Here is a 26,973-nt window from a genome sequence, read left to right as displayed (position 1 = left end):
TTAGTTATAGCAATTTATTGAAAAAAATACACACCTCATTATGTAGCCAGTCTAACAATCCTACGAAACTGACACACAGAGAGTCACTTCTGCAAGGTGCATCTTGGACACTAAAATAATCAATTTCAGGTTAAGGGCTTGATTTTTTGAAATGTCTTCTAAGGGAAACTTAATTTTAAGCTGTCAAAGTGTATGAGCTTTCAGCTGTATTTATGAAGGAAGGAACTCAGTCATAAAAACACTAACATAGTAACAGCAATTCAGAAATAATGGGTAATCTCTTCTTTACGTGGCTCCTCTTTTGAGATACTTTATCTTCAAAATGGTTATAGCATGAAGAAAATAATTACCATGGCATATCTTAAGGTCTCTTTTCAATGTTCTGGGATTGACAACAGGTCATCTTACACATTTTTGACAGTGTTGTCACTCTGTAATGAAAAGAGACAGGAGTTTGTTCCATAAATACATGACTGTAATGCATTTGTCATCTTTGTTCAGGAGTACAAATCTGAGTGCAGACAGCAGCTGTGTGACTTTATCCTTCTCCTTTCTTGTTTCATTTTTTGTCTTCGAGACAGTTTCCTTATGTCCAGGAGCTTTCACAATGCTTATGATGCAACATTCTCTGTGGGACACAGGAGCTTCTGATCAACAGAGAGAAGTTGAAAAGGGCTTTTATTTTCATTCCAAGTCCTTAATCTTCATCACTTGAAGGACAATGAGCTGCATAATCAAAAGTAGGAAAGCTGATGGGCAGGTCTCCCCATCTCTTAAAAATTTGCTTTGTTGTTTTCTTGTCTGCAAACACAACTACAAAATTTCTAATCTTTAGACAAGGCAGGTCAAGACCTCGGTGAACCATCATATTTCCCCAAGCCTGCAAGCAGAAGGAAATTGCATTCAGATAAAGTAAGACAAGATCATTAGACAAAAATAAATACAGACAACAAGAAGAGTATGAAAATAAGATGTTCCTCACTTGTCCACAGTCTTTGCATATAATTTCCCCATTTGTCTGGTAATCAGCTTGCTTATCCTGTAGTGTTTTGTTTTCTCTTGTATGATAATGACTTCTGAAAAACAGAATCACCCATCAGAATCCATTAGTCATTCCATGCTACATACAGACATATATAAACAGTGACTAAGACTGAAAATCAGCTGAAATCAGATATGAAACCTAAAAAGTCATAGACTCTCTGACTGCTGACACTTTGAGGAGTTTGAGAAAATGCAAGGTCATGCTTCATGCTCCTAAGTAATGATGAAATACACACGTACTCCATGTCCCACTTAATTGCATTTCAGGAGCTGCATCCTCCCTCACACATCTTAAAGTGGGAGCAGCAGGCTCTTGTTGTAGTAACAGACGGATCTAGCTTGTTTTTTTCAGGTGTCATGGAACTGTCAAAGAAATAATATCTGAAAATTAAAGGTTTTCTTTTTATTCCCTGTAGTTCAACTTTAACCCTTAACAGAATCATTTGGTTCTGACTACCCAGACCTGCAGAGTATGTGTACATTCCTGCATCATTTATTTAGGGAGCACTTGATCCTGAAGGATTAGCCTGTGCAGAGTGGAATACATACCACACTACATAGTAAGTGACCTAGTTAATAGTACCACAGAAGCTGCATCGTTTTTTCGAAGTCTTAAACTCAATCCTCCTTAAAATGAGGAATAAGAACAAACATTTTGTTCAAGCTCCTTAACTGTAAACTCCATAGATCCTAGGACCCAGCAATATTGGAATAATCTATTTTTTTTCTCACAGGGCCTAGAGGGTTACAGGCCCTGTTACAGCCTCGATGAAAAGAAAATCTGTTTCTGCCTGAAAGAGATGAAGTAGTTCATAAACACTTACTGGAAATCTTTTTTCACACTGACATGATGCATGTTTTCAATAACTTGTATGTCTTCTCCGGAACATATCGGCTTGGAGCAATTTTTGCATAAGAATTTTATTAGTGAAGGATTTTTCTTGTATGTCTTGAGCTGATCCTTCTTTGCCTTCATTTGTTTTTCCACTATACTTTGGAGCTGGAAACTCTCAATCTACAAAACAGATCAGTAAGAGCACTGTAACATTCTGCTGGAATGACAGTAATAGTTTTCTTTCTCAGTTATTTTACTGAGTTCACTGTCAACATGACTTCTAGTCAATTTCCCTTGCTTGTGTGTTTTCCTCTTACCAACAGAAAACCAGACTTTTCTAAAGGACAAGAAAAACAGATTATAAAACAAATATTGGCAAAAGAACTCAAAGCCATATGTAGTAACTAGTATTATTTTAAAATTTTCTCCTCTAAGTAGATTTGAATAAAAATTTTTTCATACAATATAAATCACTTTTCTTTAAAGGGAAAGTGCAGAGTTGCAGTGAATACCTTATTTAAATACTCTTCCTGTGGCATCTTCTGGACACGCTGAATGGCCTTATACATCATTTTCTCACGAAACATATTAACATCTTCACGTTCAACAGCCCCTGAGCCAGTTGAAGCCACAAGAGCATAGGTGCTTTCATCAGCTCGAGCTCTACCACGAGCCTACAATTTGCAAGGAATACAAAAATAAATACCACAATACTCCCTATTACATCACACAACATTTTTTTTCTCAGTTTTGTAATGGAAGACATGCACTATTCCATGCACTATCCTAAAAGAGCAGTTTTTTCTATTTAACTCAGACAGGTAGAGAATCAGCGAATAACACATACTATTTCTGCAGTATCATACACAATACCTGTGAGAACTGCTCAGGAGATTTGTGAGTAGCAAATTGTTTTGCAATGCTGAAATTATATTTTGTTGCCAAAATATAAGCATGCATTTAAATATTAAATATATAAGCATTTGTGTTCATAAATTAAATGAAAGCATGTATCAAACTGGTATTTTGACATGTAATAATCTCTCTTTAGCTGATGATGGTGTGGTGTCTGATGACCATATTCTTCCATCTCTTTTATTTAAAGAGCTTAACATTTGTGTAGAACTTTGAACAGATGCTACACCATTACAAAGAGAGGCAAATTTTATACTGCATACAGACTGAGGATGTCAATTGGAAAGGAACCTTGTTGCAAGTGCATTTTCTCTTTTAGCATTCAAGTATTTAAAAATTATTTCCAAACATCAGGTATATGATTCACCACTTGCCCATTGCAAAAAGAAAAGCACTATTAAAATAAGTTATGTATGCAGAAAACTCATACCTGCACCATAGCAATTTCATTGGTGACGAGGCCATAGCGAATTACGATGTTACATTCCTTGATGTCCAGGCCTTCCTCAGCTACAGTAGTAGCAATTAGTAAATTTACATTTCCACGTCGAAATTTATCAATGACTTCCCTTTGTTCATTCTGTAAATTAAAATCATTAAATTAACTTTCAGAATTAGTTTCTGTTACCAGTTTCTTCTAATTAACGAGTTTCAGGAATTACAGTCACATCATTTCTGAGCTGAGTGCCAAACATCAAGAGGCTTTAACAACTGCATTTAAGCATCTTGCAAAAGAAGGGGCTCCTATTGAACTCCTTTAACAGGTGTTCAGCACCATATTTTGAGGGAGGAGGGAGCAGAAGCCAATCCTTTTGTGGCAACTGAGCTTGGAACTTTGTAGCCTATGTCACAGCTACTAGGAGATTTGATAATATAGTTGTCCTACTGTTTTCAAAATTTTTAAGTACTTATTCATAAGATGGGATTTCTATCGCTCCAGTAATTTCTGATTAAAATATAGACTTCCAGCTCTAGTTCTAAAGCACTTAAATTCATAATAAATGGAAACCATAACTCTGGTGATCTGGGTAGCACCAAGAACATCAATAATACACTTAAAAAAGGAAAGATCTGAATCACAGACTTCTGAATCAACTGGTTATTTGCCACCAGCTTGAGCAGAGGAACAGAAACATGCTATTTGCTATATCCAGTTTCAAAATGCAGAAGCTATTGTTTTGTTTCTGCAATGTGCCACAGAAATTAAATTCCAAGTTTGATGGAACTCAAGCAACTTTTGGAGAGAATTCTTTGAGAGAACTTTTTCCTTGAAACTCAGTGCAGCAGAAGAAAATGGACTCTGCCCAGCAGCAAAACATCATTTTTACTTAAATGCCAATATGGGGAGTGAAGAGCAGAACAGAAGCAACATACTTTGATTGGACAATATTTTAATGGCAAGTATAAATCACCACAGAGATGTGGTGTATGAAATCAATGTTATGGTACAAGATGGACACAATTGAGTGATCAATTGTGATATTTTTGGTATGAATTTTGGCAAGCTTTCTTTCAATGGTTATGCATCAGTGTGAAGCATGCATATAAATTAGTGGAATCTGATTTAAGCAACAATATTACAAAAAGGCAGGCATAATCAACTTTGTAGTTTTATTTTTCAATTCAGCAGCTAAAATTCAATGTGAATTACTGTTGTCCTGATAAGTATAAACTCATTTAATGACTGCATTTTTGCTCTTTACATTTTATTTACTTTTGCTTCCCATGCCTTGATACAACTTGGGTTTATATACAACTGTTTGGGTCTATACAACTATACACTACTCTAGGCAATGGATGCTGGCTACTCCTATTGCCATATAATCCAAAACCAAAAAAAGCTTGTTACTTGTAGAAATAAAATTATTCCAACTTTATTATTCACACATCTTTATGAAGATAAGTTGCTGGCAGGTAAGAAACCAGAACTCTGGGCTCCAAATTTCAGTTCACTGGCCAAGTACTATAACAAAGCTGTTTTCCAAAATCATGTACAAGAGGTAATGTTCTGTACCTGAGTCATGGGCTTCATTTCACTCTTATGTCCAGAGCCAATAAGATAATGAGCCCTAATTCCCACTTCTTCAAATTTTGGGTTGTCCTTAATCCACTGGAATAGAGCAAAGGCACTTAGACGAGTCTTTGTGAAAATGATTCCTCGAGGTTCCTCAGTCTTTGTGAACTCCTCCATTAAAGTATTTCTCAACTTTATTAACTTCTCATTTTCATTTTCTGGCTTTCCAGTCAACTCTTCCAGCTGTTTCTTTTTCGCTTTAAAAAGAGCAAATGTAAATTAAGAAAATGTAACCATGTAAAATAACAGTTTGAAACAAAGTGAACCCCAAAACCCAAAAAGCAAAGAGCAACCTTCTATATAATTCTCTCAGCATAGCTAATTCACAGTCAGTTTAAAGAGCTATGGCATACCAATTATTTTTAAAGTGAGTTTATAGTCACTAAATACACACTAATCAATCAAAATAAATCACCACTATCATACACTTTGCATATATTTCATGGTGAGAATAAGACAAAGGAAAAAACCTTATTATACACACAAAAGAGTCAAATGCACTGTTATAAAGAACTAAATCAAAGCTTGTAATATTTACAAAACTATTTTAAAATAATGGAAAATGTCTTACAGGGAGAAACAGCTTTGGAGCTGGTAATGCTTTATAAATTTAGACATAAATTGTCCTTGGGACATGAATTAAAGTAGGAATCCTCACTAGAAACATGCAGTACAGCAGACATCAGCATGGGCATGTTGTTATTTATATTGCAGCTCCAAGACATTTCAATGTACTCAGGGAACTGTCAAAAGGCTCTATTGACCACAAGGAGGAAGGATTCATTATGTGTTTTAATTTTTTAAAAAACTTCTAATATTTAAAAACCTATGTCATTATCAGATGATTATGCAAACACAAGAACACTTCAAGGCAGGGACTTGGTGTGTTAACACACTCTGGTATTATTGACCCTGTGCAGACTATTGCAGTGTACCTAATCCAAGGCAATCATACTCAATGTACCACAAACTGCTACTCCACCTAGACAGTGGCTTTATAACTAGTCTTAGTTATATTTTAGAATATAATCAAACATAGAAACACATACAAAAAGTAGATAAACGTAACAAACTCCCACAATTTTCCACCTTAGTTATACCTAAACTAAGGGCTCCAGAGTGTTTATCACCCAAAGATGTGGGTCTTAAGGCTGATGTGGGTCTTCTGCTCTTAAGGCTGAGAAATTTTAGATTTTCTTCTATTACTCCTAGCACTTTCAGTGGTAAAATCCTAACAAAATGGAATTTATTTTTCATTGACAGGTTCTTTGAAATTCATTTACCTGCAGAAATAAAAGCAACCAGAAATTATACTAATGAAACTAAGTTTCATTTCTAGTTGGTTTAAATTTTTGGTTCTCAGCAGCAGCTCACTACTGAAAATCTAAATAAGGGAGAATAGACATGTACGAAGATTCATTAAAACCATGTTGATATTATCTAACCTATATTTTTAAGTTTGTTTTTTTTTTCATTTCCTGAATTTCTCAATGATAGTGAGAAAAATTTGTAGCTCATTGGATACATGAAGATGGGTCACACTCTGCAGTATAATCCATTTTTGTTTGCATCACCCAAGAGCCATGGGTGATGGGAGCAAACTTGTCTGGCTTTTTCTCTTTGAAAAGGCAGTAAAGCCTAAAAAGGATTAATGAATGACTCTTAATTTCAAGGTGACTGATCTGAAAAAAAAACCAACTAACTTTGGTCTTTGCAGTTTAATCTTTTGTTTAATTCTCTAACTAAATGTTCTTTACCTGAACCAACTCAAAGTCAGCACTCTCTTTTCTAAGTATATAGGCAAATTTTGGCAGAAAAGGTTGATTAAGAACTCAAAATTTCATTACTTTTCTATTCCATTTGCTCAACCTTTTGCCTCCCAAGAGTACATATTTTATGTATCTGTTAAGAGTGTCCTCAGAGACACTTCATTGGATAAAAGCAGAGAACAGCTTTTACTTACTGGCAGCAAAATATACGTGCCTTTAGGTGGGAGCTGAAGAACCGTTATTACATATTATGACATGATCCCACTATAATGTTTAATGCATTCAAAACTGTGTGAACTGGGAGATTCAGGTATTGTGATAATAAACACAGCAATCTCTAGGATGCAATAACTAATGGGCCTATGCAAACCATGTTAGTGCACAATTATGGATTTCACATATTAAATATCACAATGTATACTCACCATGAAATAAACCTATTAGAAATTCATCTGTTTCATCCTGTTTAGATACTGCTGGTTCATCATTATCATCATCATCATCATCATCGCTCCTTACTGTCTTCTTACTTTTCTCCTCTTTATAAAAGCTATTTAGGTGATTGTAGGCATCCACCATTCGGATGGTGTCATTTATCTGGAGAGCATCATTGTATTTCTTCAAGTGTTCTGCACAGACACGTTCCCTGCGCTTTTCTTCTTTTGCAGCTAGAAGGGAACAAAAATACAAAAAAAAAAGTCTTAGCATAGAACAAGCCAAAGGAATCCAAAGCTGGGGTATATTTGTTATGCAGTTACCTCTTCTCTCTTCTCTGATCACCCACTGTTCATATGTCTGAGTTCCAAACTCAGACTTGGGATGCAGCTGGCAATAGTTTTGTATTTCTGTCATGATCTCAATAATTCTCTCTTTAAATGGATCCTAGAAATAAATTGATTAGGCAAACCAAGCATCTTCTGGCAACAAAAACATTGGCTAGTACCACACTGAGTAATTTTTTAAAAGTTAAACCTTAAATTTAAAAAGTAAGGCTGTTAAGTATATTTAGTGTTATGGAAATATACAGTTCAGAAAAGTACAAAAAATTATACTGTGAAATAGCACCTTTTTTAAAAAAAATGGAATACAGTATCATCACTTTGATACAAATATTTCAGCTTTAGAAGGCCTTTTGACCAGATAACTCAAAATATAACAGACATAAGCAAAAATTTAGTCCTATTTGACTTTATTGATACTTTTTGAAACAGAGGAAAGAAACAATATTCAAATCAGCACTCAGATCACTAGATCATCAAAAGTCTCTAGAAAAAGAGCATTAGGTGAAAGTTTTTTATACTGTTCAAGACATTTTTAAAGGGCAATATAACTTTAATACTGATTTTTTTGGAAGAACATACCCTTTTTTTGTCATCTGCAATCACAGTCTTCTTAGATGGTTCCTTCACCTGATTCTTTAGCTGGGAGGAATGCTCTTCAACAGTCATAATTCTACATGCATCGAGATTGGCACAGATCTGGGAGAAAACAAAATGTTATTTCTTTAATATTGAATGAGTTAGTTCACATGAAAACTGAATCAATGCAACAGAGCTTCTAATTTAGATACTGAGGTTTATATAACTTGACTTTCTTCCCACAAAAATTGTACAAAGGCAGTATCAGCACAAGGAAGTCGAAGCCTTTGAAAAACATTGGACATAAACTGCACTTTTTAGACCAGAAGTGATCCTTGCATATGGGAAAAAAATTGTAAGCCAGGATGCAAACCAAGTATTTTGAGAATGAAAATATAGCATCAGTGCTTTGGAAAAATAGATTTTGGAGAACAAAATAAATAAAAATAATGGTGAAATAGAAAAAAAGAAAACAAATATTTGGAATTAATTATAAAATTAAGAGCTGTCATGAGAGTAGATAATAATTTGAGATAATCTTTCCTGGAACAGGAAGACATAGAGAGAGAATTTCTGGTCTAAGTGCACAACTGAACTGGACTTTTCTGCTTTTGATATCTTCCAATGAGAAAATATGTACATGTCATTAAGTAATAAGGGAAACCATAACATTATTCTGAGCAGAGAAAGCAGTAAAGGAAGACTGCCAGGTGATCTTTCTAATGTCTTCAGTGGTAGTTGTATATTTCAGCTTGCCTATTTAGATTAATCTTTAGCTATAAACCCCAGAATCCTATCATTAGGAATTCAGATCTGATATAAAAGAATTTTCTGCTTTTGCCATTGCCAGCAAGTTTTTGTGTCAAAATTCTTTGCAACTCTGTCTACTTCAATGCAGCATAAAACATTCTTGCAGGCCTCACATATTCAATATCACATTCTGATCTGTGCAATTTACTAGTCAGGAGTTTTCACTGCAGTACTGCGCTAAATTCTACTTTTCTATTACTAATGCAAAACCATTTCATTTCCAGTAAAATATAATTTCTTTTAGTATAGAATTTAACAGACTATCTTCAGGCAGGTGTTCATGCAACCTCAGTAAGTAACTCTAATTGAAAAAACAGAATATATTTGTATGCTACCTGTATCTCACAAGTGGTTTCTGCTTGTTTGAGTATTCAACATTGTTTCTCATTTTCGTGGACTCACAAAAAATGCTCAGCTTAGTCACTCTAGAAATACAGATACAAAATACATTGTGTCTCTAGTATTTAGAGATACACAGTAAATTGTAAGGCACCAATGGAACAACAAGACTTTTAGTAACCATAAAACTGGTCTTCATTGTGGATTTCTTGCCTCTGATCTTGGGAATTTTTTCAAGTGAGGCAATCATTTAACTTTCCTTTTCAGTAACCCTACTCTTCCTGTAAAGTAACCTTTATTTGTACATGGATTTCCATTTTTGTAGAGGGTCACTTTAATGGCTATGATCTGAACTTCCATGTACACACACACCCCAAAAATTTAAAAAAAAAAAAAAAAAAAAAAAAAAAAAAAAAAAAATCAGATTTTTATTTGGAGCCTGAAATTGACTTTAAAAGTTTTACTTGAACAAGACAATACCCCTTTGATGGTTTGTAAGCGTAACGGCTATTTACTTTCAAAATATGCTCTTCAGCTTTTGAGGAGGATTTTGCACCTCCTACACCAGGTGAGGCTGTAAGTCCCAGAATCTGAGGCTGTGGGATCAGTGGTTTGTTTTCTTTTGCCAGCTTCCTGTTCTTCATCTTTTCTTTTAAGTAACGTCGCATTATATTGTTGTAGACACCCTCCTTTTGAGTGTGATGACACTCATCGATAATGATGAGGGAAAAGTCTGGAAAAAAAGAAGACTCCTAAAGTGAATAATTTTATTTCAAATGCAGAATTTGTGTGACTAAATCTTATAACAGGTAAGGATGGTGTTGAAAAGAACCCATCAGTTTGTCTGAGAACTAATGTACTAGGAAATTGAAGTGTTGGAGGAAGGCGTGGATGGATGCTGAATATATTTAATGGACTTTGGAACCTTTGCTGCAGTCCTGATGTGCCAAGTAGTTTTACATTTCATGTAGTGGAAAAAAAGACTTTCTATTTTTGCAAAAATAATCTGATGATATAAAGAATTTCAGAGAAATATTTTTCATATCTTACCAGTGGTAAGAACATATCATAGTTGAACTCAATACTATCTTTTATATCCATAATTGTGTCTGACAAACTACACGGTGTTTGCTTTTGAAAAGATACATAACATATTAGAAGCCTTTCAAACATTATCAAAAGGTTTGCTGTGGTCAAAACATGCTTCCATTTTGTAGCAACACAGAGATTTCCTCCCTATTACTGTCCAATTAAAACATTTACATTACTTTATGGATGTGATATTAGAAAGAACAAACAGATTAGTTAGAGCACTACTACTCATCTCTCTTTTGTAGTGGAGGAAACTGATGGAAATTCAGACAGGTATTGTGTGCTTTTTGGTCACAGTATATTTACATGCAAGCAATATACTATACAACAAGGAAAAATAAAATTATTTTTTGTTTCAAATTTCTCAAAAAAATATAGAAAACATAACTTTAATCTATCTGCACATGCAGCCAGTGACATGAACTGAAAGATTCATGAACATTTTTCTGTTTCTCTAACAGCAAAACTGGTTTATGGAGCTCCCAATCCTTCTGTAGCCAGCCAGTAACTCTGTAATTCAACATTGTTTCCAACAATCTGAAGAAAGTTTGAGGACATGACTGTAAAGATCACTGAAATGATCAGAGTTAAACTCTTAATTTTTTTTTATGTAGACAACTTTCATGGTCTTGTTTACACATTGATGTGTAAACATAATTGATGTGCTAAAATTATTGCACCACTACAAGTCAGTTTTCAACAACTGGCAGCAGAAGCTGGAAATTAACAGAGCTAAATCAGTCTCAGCTGGAATTAAAGAACCTCAAGAAAGACAGAGACTAAACAAGGGAAGTTATATTTAAAAGCTACACCAAACACTTCTGCTAGGAAAGCAAGCCAGTGCTCCATGTTGCTGGGGAAAGCTGATTGCTTTCACAGTGGTTCAGGAAGCCAGTTTGGACAGGAGTGATGTAGTTTCAAATCTAAATTCTTATTTATTTCCAAGATTTTTACATATTGCAAGATTTCAGAAGCAATGCTGGCAGTTCTTCAGTTATTCTGCCAACATGAACTTACTTCCTTTGATTTTGACCATCATCTTCACCATGCATATTCTAACTACTTGTGTAGAAACTAACCTACCAGAAGGCATGTGTTCCTTTGACTAAGAAAGGGATACACAGCTGTTAGAAAGTCCATACAGTGATTTCAGCCCTTGGTAAGGAAAATCAACATTTGGCAAAATGCAATTAAGAGAGTCCCCTCCATTTTACTGAGGCTGGAATTCCATGTTATGTGTAATGCAGACCTCTGTGGAAACAGATGAAAAAAGTAGGCACAGAAATCTGGAAAAAAACTTATAACTAATTAGGATGATTTATAAAGGCTGCAAGTTAACCAAGTCACAGCCATGGAAATGGGGCTGGCTGTGCTCATGCTCGCTTGGCTTTGGTCCAGCTGAACTATGGAGCACAGGTGTAATAGCACAGAAAAAAACCTGAGTTGCAGGGCCGCCTGAGTTCTGGAAGAAATGTAGCTCCTCGTGAAGGAAACTTTGCAAAGTGTGAAACCCATTCAACCCACTTCATTACACAATCTGGTTGGGACTCAGGCCAATTCTAAACAGGCCAGCAGTTCCAGTAGAAATGTTCAGATGCCTCCATACAGGATTCCAAAATGATTCAGATGTAGGAAAGTTTATTAACTTAGATGCAGTGGAGAGGAAATAAGTATAAGAAAATTGCTGGTACTCTGCCTAGGTTAATAACAAGGCATTCTGAAGGAGGGAGTGCAATTCTGAGGCACCCAAATGGCTCTGCAGGAGTTAGTTTGGATCAAGCAGAACTCCAGTCAGCACCAAGCCCTGACAGACACAGACCAACCCCTCAGGTTTCTCTGCTGTCTCTGTGACACCCAGACCAATACTTTTATCTCAGGGCCATTATTTTGAATATCACAGGTCTCCCCTACATCCTTCACCATCTGAAAAAGAGCTGATTGCAGGCAAATAGAGGGAGAAGTTAACATCTCACAGAGGAAGCTCAGCCCCAGAGCTGACGTCACGGGCTGTTCTGTTTGTACCTCACTGATAGATAAAAACATTTCTTTTCTGATCTCCCAGAGATACCTGCCACTTTAGCATTCTGGGAAAACAATCTTGCCTTCTTTATTTTTTGCTTTCTTCAACTTCCTTCATCTGTTGTAGGAAACCATTATATCTGCTGAGCTCAGAGAGACACAGCTATAATCCATCATATCAGTGTACATTAGCAAAATTACAAGAGTTTAAAGATATCACTTTTACAACAGATTGGCTTTTATCTTGTGTTCCATTGTATTTCTCAAATTACCACGTGCATGTGAGTTTTGATAGTTTTTTCTTATCCTGTATATGGCTTCTATGTGATAATGCTCTACCAAACTTGGAAAGTGGAATCAGTACAGCTGCATTTGCACAAAGTTGTGTTTAAGCTAGGTAAAATAGGAAACATAACAAATATTTAGTACAAATAAGCTATACAGTCTAATTTTGGCTTGCATGCTTATTAATTGAGGTTGGATTTTGATTACAGCTTCATTACTTGCATTTATAAAACAAGTAAATTGAAAAAAAACTCCTACTGAATGTGGCAACTTTTACTCTGCAATTTTCCAGAATAGAGACGTACTTTTATAACCTCTGTAAAAATTTCAAAATAAATACTTGCCTGATAAGTGGACACCTTCTTCATCTTCCTTGGATGCATTTAACAGTGAATTCTCAAGGATCTGTGCTGTACAGATGATGACATCATTTCTTCTGACAACTTCAGGAAATGAGATTTTCAGCTGAGAATCACCACTTAAACCAATAACCTGATACCAACGCTTCAGGAATGGACTAAACTCTGTTTGTAAATGCTGTTCTACCAATGGAACCTGAACAAAAGTTTTCAGAAAATTTAAAACAATTAAACACAGGATTAAAAATACATGCCTGTTGTTAGGTGAACAAAAGAAAATTAAGCAGCAAAAATCCTCAAACCAATTTCTCCCCTGCAACTTCTCCTGTGAAACCTTTTTATCCAAAGAATTTTGGCTTAACTGAGCCTTTGAAAGAATGAACAAACCATGCATGCTCTGGCTGTTAAACTGAGCTTATAATATGCTTTCACATTTATTCTTATAAGAGGATATGTATATTGTTTGTAACTTCAATAAAAATTCTTACATTTATTTCTATATTTTAATATTACAAGAGAAGATTAATTTTTATGTGCTAAATTTTACTTCTAAAATTACAGCAATTGTCAGAAAATCTGATAAAACATTCCTTAACTATTGTGAGACTCATTAGGTGGCTGTCATTAACAAATTAAAAATGTGAAAAGTGTTCTTATTTTTTAAAATTCATTACAAAATGAAATTGTACTTTTTCTAATAATGTGGTTATTACAGCACATCAAAATTTGCACTTGCACTGGGGTACACTAACATAATTTGTGCTTGCACCAGGCTGATGGTGCAATGGAGATGACAGTCTAGAACTCTATGTCTTTAAACACAGTACACCTGGAGAAGCTGAGAATAGTGTTTATATTAATTTAAAAATGCCTATATTTACAATGCATGATGTTTGAAAAATACTACTCTTTAAAAAATGGACCAACTTACCTTATTAACAAGTACTATGACTTTTCCAGGCTCTGATGCTCTTCTCTTCTTATCCAAGTGATCTTTGGTAATGTAAACAGCCACTCTGGTTTTACCACTGCCCGTAGGGAGACATATTATAATATTCTCCCCACTCAGTGCTGGCTTTGCAACTTCCATCTGGTAATCTCTCAGGGTCAGATCTGGCTGAGGTGAGGCTCTCCTCTCCACTTCATCTTCATCTAAGGGTACAAGGAAATATAAGTTTCAAACAGGAGGCACAGAACATGTATCAGAGGAGTGAAAAAATGTCAAAGGGAAAAATATTTATTTACTATCAGAAGCATCTTGTAAATAAATAGAAACAACACACTAGCACAGACAATGTTGCTCTGAGGATCTGTGCAGCTCTGGATCAGAACTACTTCCATCCAATCACCACTCAGGGCAGATGGAATAAACCACCTGGGCCTCACCCATCTATATTGAAATAACTGCTTTAGGTATAAATTCAAATGATACAGTTCCATAGCACCGGGACCAACAAAGGTTGTGTTTGGAGCTGCAGGATTTATAACCTAGCCAAGCTTCTGTGATGTTCTCCTTCATCAATATCGAAATTTATTTGGCTACAAGGGAGCTACCTTTTTAAATACTTCCCAGAAAATGAAAAATGGAGCCATAGAAAGAAAAAAAGACATGGAACACTTAAAATGATCAAGGGAGTTATAAAGACCAAACAGATAAGAAAATTCAATTGCCCCTACAAGAAGAAGCTAACTTCAGAATGTATCACACCTACTCCTGGTAGATTACATTGCTTCTTAGCCTGACTCATACATAATGCAATTGGATGTTCATTAAAAAGCCATATACATTTGCCACCTAAGGCCAAAGCCTTCCATCTCTTATTGAAAATGCAATGGCAGAGTTTAGATCTACGGCTCACAGAAGAAACAAACAATGTTTTAAATGTAAAAGTGAAAAAAACCATGTTGTTGAATTATTTTGAGCAGTCAGAAAAGCATATCAAGTCTCTTGAGTTTACTTACATACATTTATGGAGTCAGAACTTATATTCATATTAATGTCAGAAGGATTTATTTCAACTGAGTTTTCTTACAAATAAGTTTAGATCACTATTTAGTTATTAACTTTCCTCATTCTAAATTCATTCTAAGACTAAAAATGAGGGGAGAAACCCCCCTAGTTTTGTTTCCTGACAATATCATTCAATGAAGAATCATGAGGATTTTATTATCACTGATACATTACACACAAAGTAAGTATATTTTTCTAGTATTCCTGATTCCATTAAATAAAATTAAACTAACAAAAAGTAATGAAGCTTGATAAAACACTGCTGATGGAGACATCTGAATGCCATTCTAAAGTGTTTTTTGCTTGTTTTGGCTTTTAGTGTGAGTGCAGTGCTACCTGGACACAGGGACATTTGCAGCAGAGAGTACTTGCTGTTACTTATCTGACTTCTACTACTCTCTTTTGAGGAAGAACATTGTTTGCTTTCTGGTTGGCTAAATTCAATAGCTCTATCATATTGAAACTAGCACTTTATCACCCATCTGTTTGGTAAAATTTCAGTTCTGTAACATCCTCATTTAACAGTCCACACCTAAAAAATATTTAACTTGGCTCTCTTATAGCTTCTTCAGCCCTTGTTTAGATAAAGGCTAATACAGGAATCTTTTCACAGATTAAAGAATTAAATAATTAAAGATTTTTCATCATGCACAGTATAACATTAGGGAAGTTTTCTGCCTTCATACAAGGCTCATGTATTGCTGCTCTGGGTTAAAGAAACATGATAAATATTCTATGGTCCTAAACACACAATTTTATAAAATGTGAAATGAATTTTGCACATAAATATGCAGCTGAATCCACATGAGTTTTTGTATTAAAATCCGAATCATGTCAGTGTGTAATGACACCATCCAAACATCTTTGTTAATACAATAGCCTTACTGCAAAATCTCAAATTATAAAATCCATTAATAGTGCATCTTCATTTTCTTAGCTCTTTTTTCACATTATTGCTCCCACTGAGTTTACTGGACATGATTAAAAAGCATGGATGTTTTAAAAAACTTTTTAACAAGTTGTTTTTAAAAGCCCCATGTTACAGAACATATAGTAAGTAAACGCTGTGAAAAAAATCTGAAAATTCTCCATTCTTCAAAAAACTGTAGAGGGTTTTTTTTCTGGACTACTGGACACAGCAAATGGCCAATTTGCTTACTGAGAGATATTTCAGGAATCTTAAAAGTATGAGGCCATACATACTTGCTGCCAAAGGCCGGGAGCCTGGCTCAGCCTGACCAACTGATGCAGTGTGCCTGCCTGTCCACAGAACAGAGAAGTTCCCATGCCCAGACATTTCATGTGACAGAGTGAGTCAAAACATACAATGTGTCTGATGAGTGTCCTCAGTTAATAAAGAAGTGCAAAGTAAATTCTTTGGAGTTAGCAACACACAGACTAAAATCTTAGCTTAGTGTAGCAATTTACATCTGAGCTATCCTGAATTTTCTGTGTAGTTACAAAATATGTGGATTTTAATATTTTAAAAGCTTGAAACTATTTAAAAAGTATTTATAATAAACACTTTGCAGGTATAGGATATATAATATTTACAATGACCTTACTGATGTAATGTGTTTATTAGGCTCAGCTGGCTTGAAAGGTGCTCGGATTTTTTTCTAGCCCTTGTACAAGACACAATCCCAGCACAATTTTATACAGGATAGATTCCAAAAAGTAGTTCTTGAATTATGTATAGGTAAACAGGCTAATCACTATGGTGGACAGCTCCCAATTTGTTTTGCCTGAGGTTTGGAAAAAAAAAAAAGAAAGGACAAAAAAATACTGTGATGTCTTTTACAACAGCAGTGTTTAGTTTGGCTCAGACTTCATACATATCAAGATAATACCTGTCTGCTAAGTATTATTTAAACATAGTCCAATATCTAGTTAAAAACTGCATTTAGAACATGCACATGTGTTTAAATGTGAGATTCACAAAGATCTTCAGATACCAACCCCCACTGCTTAGGCTGTTTTTGCAAATAAGGCTACTGAAGAACTCGAGTCCAAAGTGGACCTTCATTATTGTTCTGCAGATACCCAGGAGATGCTTCTGCTCACCTTTTGCTGCCTCTAAAGCATTCCTATTCCCTCTCACCCTATTTGGGGGCCAGGCACAATCTTGCTCCTCTCTGAGAGCAAAAGAAACACACACGTCTGTGTGGCAGCAATATGAATATCTGTCCAGGTGACTGCACTGGATGACTTCTAGTTCCTTCAGCCTCTGTGATTTTATCATTCTGCCTCACTGACCAGTTTGTACAATGTTGATGTCTAGAGACCTGTTCAGATGATCTCAGTAAATCGACGGTTTTGGGGCTGGGACTTAGGTCCAGACCATTAAAAATGGCATCTGCTTTCCAACAAAGTAAGTCTGGCATCTAAATACGGTGAACTAGAGTTTACAGTGAAAGAAAACCCTCTGCTGAGTTTTGTTTTAGCCCACTCACAGAGTACTTCCCCCAGAGCTTACTTTGCAATTACTAAATAATAACTGAAGGGAAATGTACCTGAATCACTGGTTGTGCAGCTCTCTCCCAGGTCTTCATTCAAGTTACTGACACTTCCATCTCTTATGGAGACATCTGACTCTAAATGAAAAACACAAAGAAACGTAGCATAATATATTTGCTATAAAAATATTAATGGCAAATGCATATTGTTTGCTCTCCCCTTAAGCTGTTAAAGTAGGTTAGATGAATGTCAGGCAGGGATGGCTGAGATCTAATTTTCTCTATTTTTGGTAAAGATAAAAATGATAAATATAACTCATTTTCTTATGGAAGAAAATATAGAGTAGAAAATTAATACCCAAAGCATGGCAGAAGTAAGGCACTATGCATTATGATTTATTGCTTAAAAGAAGGGGTCATCTGCAGAATCATCTGCATAACCTCCTTTACTCCTATTTTACTGTATATTTCCAGAAAGTTGTAAAGAAAAAAAAAAAAAAAAAAAAAAAAAAAAAGCTGCTGGCAAACTGAGCATTCTCTTTTACTCCCTGCAAGCCATGACAGCTACACCTGCAGCAGAACAAAAGCAAAACCAGAACGGTGATTTATTTATTTATTTATTTAAGTTTCTTGGTGTGCCATGCAAAGCGCCAGCGGTATTTGGTATTTCCCGGGTCAGTCCGGGCAGCGATGAGCGGCAGAACCGCGCGGGGCACAAGCGGCGGCCCCGACCCCGCCAGGAGCCCCGGGCGCGGAGACTCCGCCGCGGAGATTCTCGGGCTCCGCTCGCCCTCTGCTGGGCCATCCCCGCCTTACAGCCCTCACCTGGGCCGCCAGCACCGCTCACAGAGCTGCTGGATTGCCCACAACTCACTCCTTTCAGTATCTAAGGAGACATCCGGCTCTTCGGGGAAAACCTGCAGCGCCATCAGCTCACGGACAGCACTGCAGCTGAGCCTTGTCAGTCAGAATAACAGTGCTCACCAATGCTTTGCTTAATTAGCTAGTGAACTTGTGTTTCCATCAAGTTCTTTCCAGTCAATATCCTGTTAGGGTCCATACACATATTTTTCGCAACTGACTGTCCCCAAAGAATTATTCAGAAAGCAAAATAGGTTCTGTGAATGAGAATTTAGCACTAAATGGAAGTTACAGTGTCCTAGAAGGGAACGCCTGAAAAACTATAGTCTGGGTGAGTGAGGGGGAAATTGAACCTGCATTCAGTAAAGTTATGAAGCTATCTCAGCTACCACTAGGAGTCAGGTATTAGTAGGTTTTCTAACAAATGAACGCAGAGGCACAAAAAAGAAGAAAACCTCACCAGTTAGAAGCCATGTCCAAAGACCTGTGACAAGCTAATTAGTAGCATTAGAGGGAACTCCCAGCTACGAAGATTAACACTATCTCTTGCTTTCACTTTCTAGGAATCCACACAAAATAGGAAAGGGAGGACAAAATTAAAATTCTGTGTTTCTATTCCCTATTGCCTCCCACCTAAAATGACCTTCTGAAAGTCATGAGAATATGAATCCATAAAGTGTTTTGAACACAATTATCTGGATTACAATGTGCAGCATGCATTATACAACGATCTCTCAACAGAAAACATCAGTGGTAAAGTGAAATGCAAAAGACTCATCTGCCAAATGAAAGGCGAATAGAACGTTCTCCTTTTTCAATTGTGGCAACTTACTTGAATTATCTTTTTAAAAAAAATAATTTTAAAAAACTCAAATCAGTAAACATTTCCAAAATAATGACAATAAAAGAGTTAACATTCTATCATTCTATAGCTGCTTTATCACTTTTGCTAATCTTCCCTTAGAGTCCTGCTTGCCCATTGTAATGCCAAATATTTCAATTTTCAGTCACTTTACACTGAGTACTAAGTAAGTAGAGAGAGAATGGAATGGAATGGAATGGAATGGAATGGAATGGAATGGAATGGAATGGAGTGGAATGGAAAGCAAGCCTTGAAAAAGAGAGCTGCAATTATTTAAATTGTTGTTTGTATAGTTAACTGCAGCAACTTAATCCAACCTTGTGAATTTATTTGCTTTAGTGTAATTTTGTATGTATGAAGTTTCTTATCTGTGTTTTCACATGCTCAATTTTTCTCTAGTTATCTCTTAGGCTAAATGATGTATTTCTACTTGTTATGACTTTATGCTCCCATACCTTCTGACTGTCTCTTTCATCTACCTAATAAGAGGGTCAGAGGAGGCTTCAGATACAATGCAAATGGCAGCAATTTCAAGTGACTTGAAAAGCTTTTTTCTTCTTGAAATATGTCCTTCTCAAGACATAAAGGAATGGTGGGATTGTACTGCAAAAACTGACAACACTTGACAGTATCAAGTTACAAACTAGGTGGGCTCCCAGCTCACTTGGAAGTAGAATCTGGGGTCCATTTGTATTTTAATCTGCCTGGTCTAAAATTACAGTCTTAGGAAATCATGAGAAAGGATGGAAAAAGGAAATAAAAAAAGACCTGAGTGCTGTTAAGTGGGAGTGTACAAGTGCATTGATATCAAAGGCTACTGCACTTGAGGATGGCTGAACATGAGGCAGTTCCTCTGCAGAAATCTCCAAGCAGCACTGCCTCCTGGCAGCCCTTGTAACCCTGTATCTACACTGCTGCTTTGGTTCATCTCAGAACTGTGTGTTTACAGTGAATCTGACAATTGTCCCCACTTACACTACTTTGGTTCATATCATAGAGCTGGTTTAGATCAGAAGAAATTAACTGTAAACTGAAACCAAACAAGATTTGTTCTAACTACTTGCAGGAATTCAGTCCCACATGAGACTGGAGTCAATCTGAACCAAACTGATAGAATCCATGTACTCTGTACCCCCTTGGCCATATCATTGCATAGATCTGCTCAAATGCCCAACCTGCTAATACCCACTCTATTAATTTCAGTTTTGTGCTGAGACCATAGCTTTTTAGCTCCAATTAGCCTGTGGCACACTAGTTAATAACTGATAGATCTAATTTTCTGTAATCCTGGCAAGAGGCAAGCAGATCAGGCTAACAGTTATGAAAACCTAACCTGAGTAGGCCAAATAAGAGCCTTAGTTTTGTCCAGAAAGAATAATCCAGTCTGATTATTTTGAATTATCATTAAATATTTGGTACCTCTTCTTTATATTGCCAGATTATGTTCTAACCCAGGAAGAGCAAGTTGATAATTTTGCTGTAGTTAATAACTCACTACTTGCAACAAAGCATTGTGATATCCTGTTAATATCACACCTAATGAGAAATGGGCTACAACTACTGCTGTACATTGAAAGGCTGCAGTTTTTCAGAGTCATTGAAAAAAAAATAAAAATCATGTTTGATAAAAAGAGAGCAGCCTTAGCTGTCTTACTCCTTTGGTGTGTAAACCCACTAGTATGATTTCCAGCAGGATTTACCATAGGTGTAACAATTGTTTGAACACACATGGTTCCTGAACCATGTAGTGTATGTTTGAAACACTGGTTCACAGCATTGTTGCTGGTTGCTCACAATCAACTCCCAAGGCATGTTTTTAAGAGTGGATCTATATGAATAACAGGCCACAACCATTTCTGAATATTTTTACTAAAAGTGTACTGCTGAGTATGTATGTAACATGAGAAAGGTTGTTGGATATTCTGTAAGTAAAAAATACCAACAAACTTAAACAGAAAAATTACTTGTTGGACAGCACTAAAGGACTTTTCAAAACAAAAAATGCTTTTCAATATAGAATTTCCAGCCTTCTAGAAAGAAGTACTTAATACAGCTGCAGTTTTAGTGGTATAAAACCATTCCTCTTATCTTAAACTTTGTCAACACTGTATGGAGTTGTCAATGTTAACCTAATGTTGTCATTGAATAGTATAAGGATACTATAGATGGGTCTGAAATAAAATATTAATCTAATAATATTAATATTCTTATAAGATATTAAATATATTTGAAAACAACATATTTATTCACACAGTTAACGATCAAAATACCAGTTAGTGTACAAACCTGACACGATAGAATTCTTTTCTATAGATGTTTCCAACACACTGTTCTCACTGCTGAAACTGTCATCCACATTTTCTTCCAGTTTCGAATTCTCCTCTATGGTGTGTCCAGGTTGGCTTGTAACTTCTGTCTCTTCATTTGTAGTCTGCTCCATCCCATTTTGTTTATTCTCTGTTCCCAGAAAACAAAGAGAAATTCTAAGGCAGTTCTACATTTAATTTCTTTTAGTGTGGAGGGCAGAAAACACAGAGCTAACCTGTATTTATCATGCACGTAACAGTATAACATATGGTCTTGGTCTTGACTCAAATGTTATAGTTTGGAATTTTGATCTTTATATAAATATTTTCTAAAAATTTACTAATTTACAATTAGAAACTAAACTTAAAGAGATTAACTAAACTTAAAAGATTTATTTTTATGAAGTTTTCAATTTCTCTGAGTAGGTGTTTGCTAATAACAACATATTTACTGTAACAAATCACAGGGGGTCAGGCTGCAATGATAAAATGTAGCATCAGTGTTCCTTACCCACAGTACCCAATGAAACTGTTTCCCCTCTGTGACCTTATGTCAGGGCATGCTCCGGCAACCACACACTTTATGTATCTACACACATGCAAGACTGTGTACAAGGAAAATTACTTATCCTCTTGTAAGAGCAACACCAATCATGATTCATGCATGGTACATGGTCTGTACAGTTTGTTTGGGGCCTGCACTGCCCAAGATTACACAGAAATTGTGGAATAAGCGCATTAATTCAGTAGTCCATCAAACAACTGAATTAAACTTCAGTTTTACCCTATATAGTCTGCACTACACTGAAAATTCAGAAATGCAAAATGTGAAAATAATTGAAAATAATAATATGAAAAGAATATTAATAATCTGCATATTTGTTACTTTGTTTACCTTACTAATGGCAAAGTAGTGAAGACGAGAATTTAAGCTTCACACAGCTGCAATACAGAAAGAAAATTAGGATCACAACAGCTGCTGACCTATTCCCAGCATCTGAGTTTTACTCAGAATGATCTTCTGAGGCTGTGACTTGGTTGGTCCTGTCCTGCAGACTGCAACACTCAACCATCTTTGAACTGCATCCTCAAATATCACAGCTGCCTGTCTGTGAGGGGCAGAACACCCTCTGATTCCTGCCCAAAGGTGGAAGAGACACCTTCATGTCCCTCTGACCTCAATCTTAATGCTCTGACCCATATGCAGCAACTAAAAGCACAGAGACAGTTCTGGTGAGCTACTCAAGTGAGCAGGCTGAAGCTGCTAAATGGGAAATCTGTTAAAATAATTTAGTCTCTAAAATCTTATAAAACATATAGGGAGTAAAAATAAGGGATAAATTATTTGGAGGCTGCTTTCTTTTTTGTATTTAAGAATACAGGGGAGCACTGGGATAACTTTACAGTATTATAAGCATTATACAGGAATGAAAAGGGGTAGCCACTACACTAATTTATTTTATTATTTTTAGTAAATGTTATCATGTTTTGAGACTTATGAATGTCTTAAAGTATGCAAATATTTTAATATGTCAAAAATATTTGTAAACAATTCTGTAAAAGAAACATTTGTATTGAAGAGGAAATTCAGGTAAAGTCTGTTTTGTTTATTCAAATTAATCTTCACAGTATTTTTTAAGAACAATTATAAAAACCACACTGAAAACCAATAGTTTTGAAGGAAAGATTCAGTTTAATTGTAACTAAACCCATATTGTAATAATTCTCATATTGCTTAATAAGGACTTCTAGTATTTTAAAAAAAATATCAATTAAGCTGTTACATAACTTGATTTTGAAATCCCTGGACAATCATTAGTCCCCGTGTCAGAATAAAACAATATGGTGGGAATCCTGCATTGCTTCTTAAGTAAAAAAAAAAAAAAAAAAAAAAAAAAAAAAAAAAAAAATCCACACATCAGTACCAGTGAAATAAGATGATTACCTCCTGTATTTCCACTTAAATCATCTGCAAGGTCTTCATGTTGGGTTTCACGGAGAGCAACCAAAAAAGGCGAGAACCAATCTTTCTTCTGGACTATTCTGCTCAGCAGCTCCCTTGCACCATCTCTGTTCCCACGATTGTCAGTAACAGTCTGGATCTGGTAAAAATAAAAAATCAGAAATAACCCTCACACAGACAGGAAATAGTCTGAGGAAGTTTGTAAGAATAATATAGGTGCAAAAGCATTTCCCCATCATCATTGAAACATACTGAAAAATAAAGACATAAAGTGGACCTGCCACCCATCAGAAGAGAATTACTGCAATTTTGTCCAACCTCATGTTCATACCATATGATTTTGGGCAGGATATATAAAATCTATGAGATCTGGAATTTAATTGGAGAGACTGGTAGCACTAGACAATGGTTACAACAGTAACCATTATTTAATAATTATTAGTATTGTGTAATAATAATTGGTGTTCAGACTGGTTTAGGAATAGGCAACCTTGATTAAGGAGAACTGGTGTCACACAATTTACCAAAGCTTAGACTCAAGTTGTAACATGACCTCATACATAAAATGGAACACTTGCCCACTTAAACTCTGGCTTCATTATCTCAACTCCCACTTAAAAATACCATAACTAAGCCTCTAGAAAGTGGCTATTGCCCACAAAGAAGCTATGGAACAGTGTCCCATGGCCGTCACAAGCAGAACTTGACATGTGGTCACATCAGGAACAAAACCAGGACCCCAAGAGCAAGGCAGCCTGAGAGAAATGTTCATTCTCAAGGGCCATTCTCTCAAGGCTCAGGAATTACCTATTCTGATATGCAAGGAAATGGGCAGGCATAGCACTGGGAACACCTGACCGAGATCCATGACTAAAAGGAAGTGTGTGCAAAGTGGGAGGCATTAGGAAAACCTAAACTCCACTGGAGTTCAAATTGGCAGGATTGTGAAGGATATTAAATGGTTTGATGGAAATAGCAGCAGAAAAAAGGTGACCCAGGGGTACATAAGGACCCATTATCAGGGAATGGAGTCAGTAGCTTCCTAAAAGGCCTCTGCATCTGCCTATTGTGTTACCATGCTTGGCTCCCTGCTAATTAGAGTGAGTCTGATCATTGCTGCTACCTGATGGTCACAAGACAAAATTATGAATCTTACAGTCATTTAACTGAGACATAGCATAAAAATACCTCAAAAGGGGACAAAAAGGCTCAGAGTCAAATGTGATTTAGTTCCACCCTTAACTGGTCCTTAGCTTACCAGTTTCCCCTCATTGCTATGGCAATTATTATTTTAATTTGTTTCAACACTGTTTCAGGATATCAATTTCCTTTGAGTTTCAAGTAGGTTTCACATTCCAGTCAAGTCATTCTTAGCCAAGTGGAATAAACACTGGGCAATGTTTTCATCACAGGTTAACACTTCCTTGTTCTTGACCAACTGGTACTTCTGCCCACCTCACTGTCTAGTGTGATAGTCCTTAGTGAACTTAGAGCAAAAAAAGGGGATGGAAAGCCTTGTTTTATTTTAACTCACATATTCTTTAGGACTTTACAGACCATCACTACTTCCTATGGCTCAAGTACTAGAAGACAATGATGTTCTGAGCCTAAGGTCTGTGGCAAAATGGTAAGTCTGACATATTTCTTCCACTTAGACATTGTCTTGGTCCAACTCTCTGTTCCTGGCATCATTCTTTGCCAGGCTCTTAACCGGCATCCCGCCTGCTGGCCCATGGTCCACAGTCTTCACTGGCTTACCTGGACCCATTATCTCTTTCCTCTTCCCCCCCGCCACAAGTCTGGGAACTCCCCTTTTATTTTTGCAATTACTATGCCATTTGTACCTGTGGCTTCCTACCTGCCCCACAGCCACTGGGGCTGGCCGGTGTCTGCGGCACCGCCTGCGCCCGGACTCACCCTCTCCATGTCCTCATCCTGGAAGATTCCCATCTCCAGGCACTTTTCGGCCACGGGCACGGCGCGCATCCTGTCCACCAGCGTGCCGTGCAGCAGCTGCACCAGGTGCACGCACAGGTCGTGCTCGGCCTCCTGCGCCGGCGAGGGCAGCAGGCTCAGGCTGGGGTTGGCGTAGCAGGCGGCCAGGCTGCAGCCCCCGTGCTCCAGCGCCTGCAGGAACTCGCGGATCCAGCCGCAGCCGCGGGGGCCCCGCTCCACGGCCCGCAGCAGCTCCTCGGCGCCCGCCACCTCTCCCCGCTGCTGCGCGGCCGCCCGCACCCGCTCCCGCTCCTCCGCGCCCAGCGACGGCAGCCGGTCCAGCACGGGCTGCACCTGGATGAACCGCCTCAGCCGCGGCCTGAAGCAGGAGATCATGTACAGGAACCGCTCGTCCCGGCTGCTCTCTGCCATGGCGCCGCCCGCTCCACAGGCTCCCGGGCCGCTCCTCGGGGCTGCGCCTGGGCCCTGGAGAGCAGCGCGGCCGCCGACCCTCCGCCGACCCTCCGCGGCCCGGCCGGCTCTGCCCGCCCTGCCCGCCCTGCCCGCTCTGCCCGCTCTGCCCGCCCTGCCCGCCCTGCCCGCTCTGCCCGCCCTGCCCGCTCTGCCCGGCACCGGCGCCGCTTTCGGTTTCTCTCGGGAGGGCGGCGCGGGCGGGCCCGGGGCCGGGACAGGGCTCCGAGACGGGACGGGGCTCCGGGACAGGGCTCCGGGACGGGACGGGGCTCCGGGACAGGGCTCCGGGACAGGGCTCCGGGACGGGACGGGGCTCCGGGACGGGGCTCCGGGACAGGGCTCCGGGACGGGGCGGCGGCTCCGCGGCTGCCACCGCTCCCTGCCACTCCTTGCTCGCTGGAAACGAAACCACTGGCAGTAACGAAACCTCTGACAGTAACCATGAAATGAAACACCGGGTCAGAAACGGAAACATAAACATGTCTTTCACTTTCCAGCTCAAGAGCTTCCCGGGCTGCTCACAGCGTATCCGAGCTTTGGGCGCTGCTGCTGCCCAGGCACACAAGGGCAGCAATGAGGGGCTTGCTTGGTGTCTGGGGCTGTTGGAAGGTCTCGCCCTGAGATGAGGTTTCACCCATACCGTACATGTCACTGAAGCTGTCTTGGTTTCCCTCATGGGGGTTTGGGGAACCTCAGAGGGGTTCTGAGCTAAGGCAAAATGATAAGCAGAGAGTGTCTGTTACTGTGTTCAGTTTTGGTCTGTGACAGTCTGTTTTTCAAGAGACTGAAAAATTGGAGAGTCCGGAGGCCAACAGGATTGGAGAGCCTGGCACATATTTGAGAGAACTACATCTATGAATCCTGGGGAAAAGAATGGTCAGGGGAGATCCAACCACAGTGATATCCGGGTGTTAGAGAGATAAATTACTTGTTGGTAGAATTGCCTTGTTAAGGTCTAGGGCTTGGCATGTTTCAGTGATTTCAGACCTAGGGGGGAGGTTAACAAAGCTTGGAAGTAAGGATGTATCACTGATAGCAGACACAAAGAACACAGAATTTACGGGCCTCAAAGACATGTGGCAGAACTCCCAAGGTAATGAAGAAACTAATGAAGACAGCTCAGCAATTGTGCTGAGATCGGCTCTGGCTGAGTAGAAGGGAATTCTGGCACAGGGAGATTGTGACCACTGATTGACAAACCACTGA

At 37.9% G+C, this 26,973-nt stretch overlaps 1 protein-coding gene across 1 annotated transcript; it reads right to left on the bottom strand.

Annotated features, from left to right (window-relative positions):
- IFIH1 (interferon induced with helicase C domain 1) lies at positions 1–25,725 on the bottom strand (the record flags this gene model as incomplete). Its single annotated transcript, XM_083865242.1, has 16 exons — positions 1–880; positions 983–1,076; positions 1,869–2,059; positions 2,392–2,553; positions 3,225–3,374; positions 4,809–5,065; positions 7,063–7,305; positions 7,396–7,519; positions 7,999–8,115; positions 9,660–9,877; positions 12,885–13,095; positions 13,831–14,051; positions 17,424–17,498; positions 21,376–21,546; positions 23,341–23,497; positions 25,276–25,725. The coding sequence occupies 16 exons, from the start codon at positions 25,723–25,725 to the stop codon at positions 698–700; spliced, it is 3,024 nt and encodes a 1,007-aa protein (XP_083721368.1). The 3' UTR covers positions 1–697.
- Between the last annotated feature and the right edge of the window lie 1,248 nt (positions 25,726–26,973).

Source organism: Zosterops lateralis, assembly GCF_965231275.1.
Source record: "Zosterops lateralis genome assembly, chromosome: 7".
Lineage (NCBI taxonomy): Eukaryota > Metazoa > Chordata > Aves > Passeriformes > Zosteropidae > Zosterops > Zosterops lateralis.
Note: the sequence above shows the minus strand (reverse complement) of the source record. Positions and strands in the feature narration are given on the sequence as shown.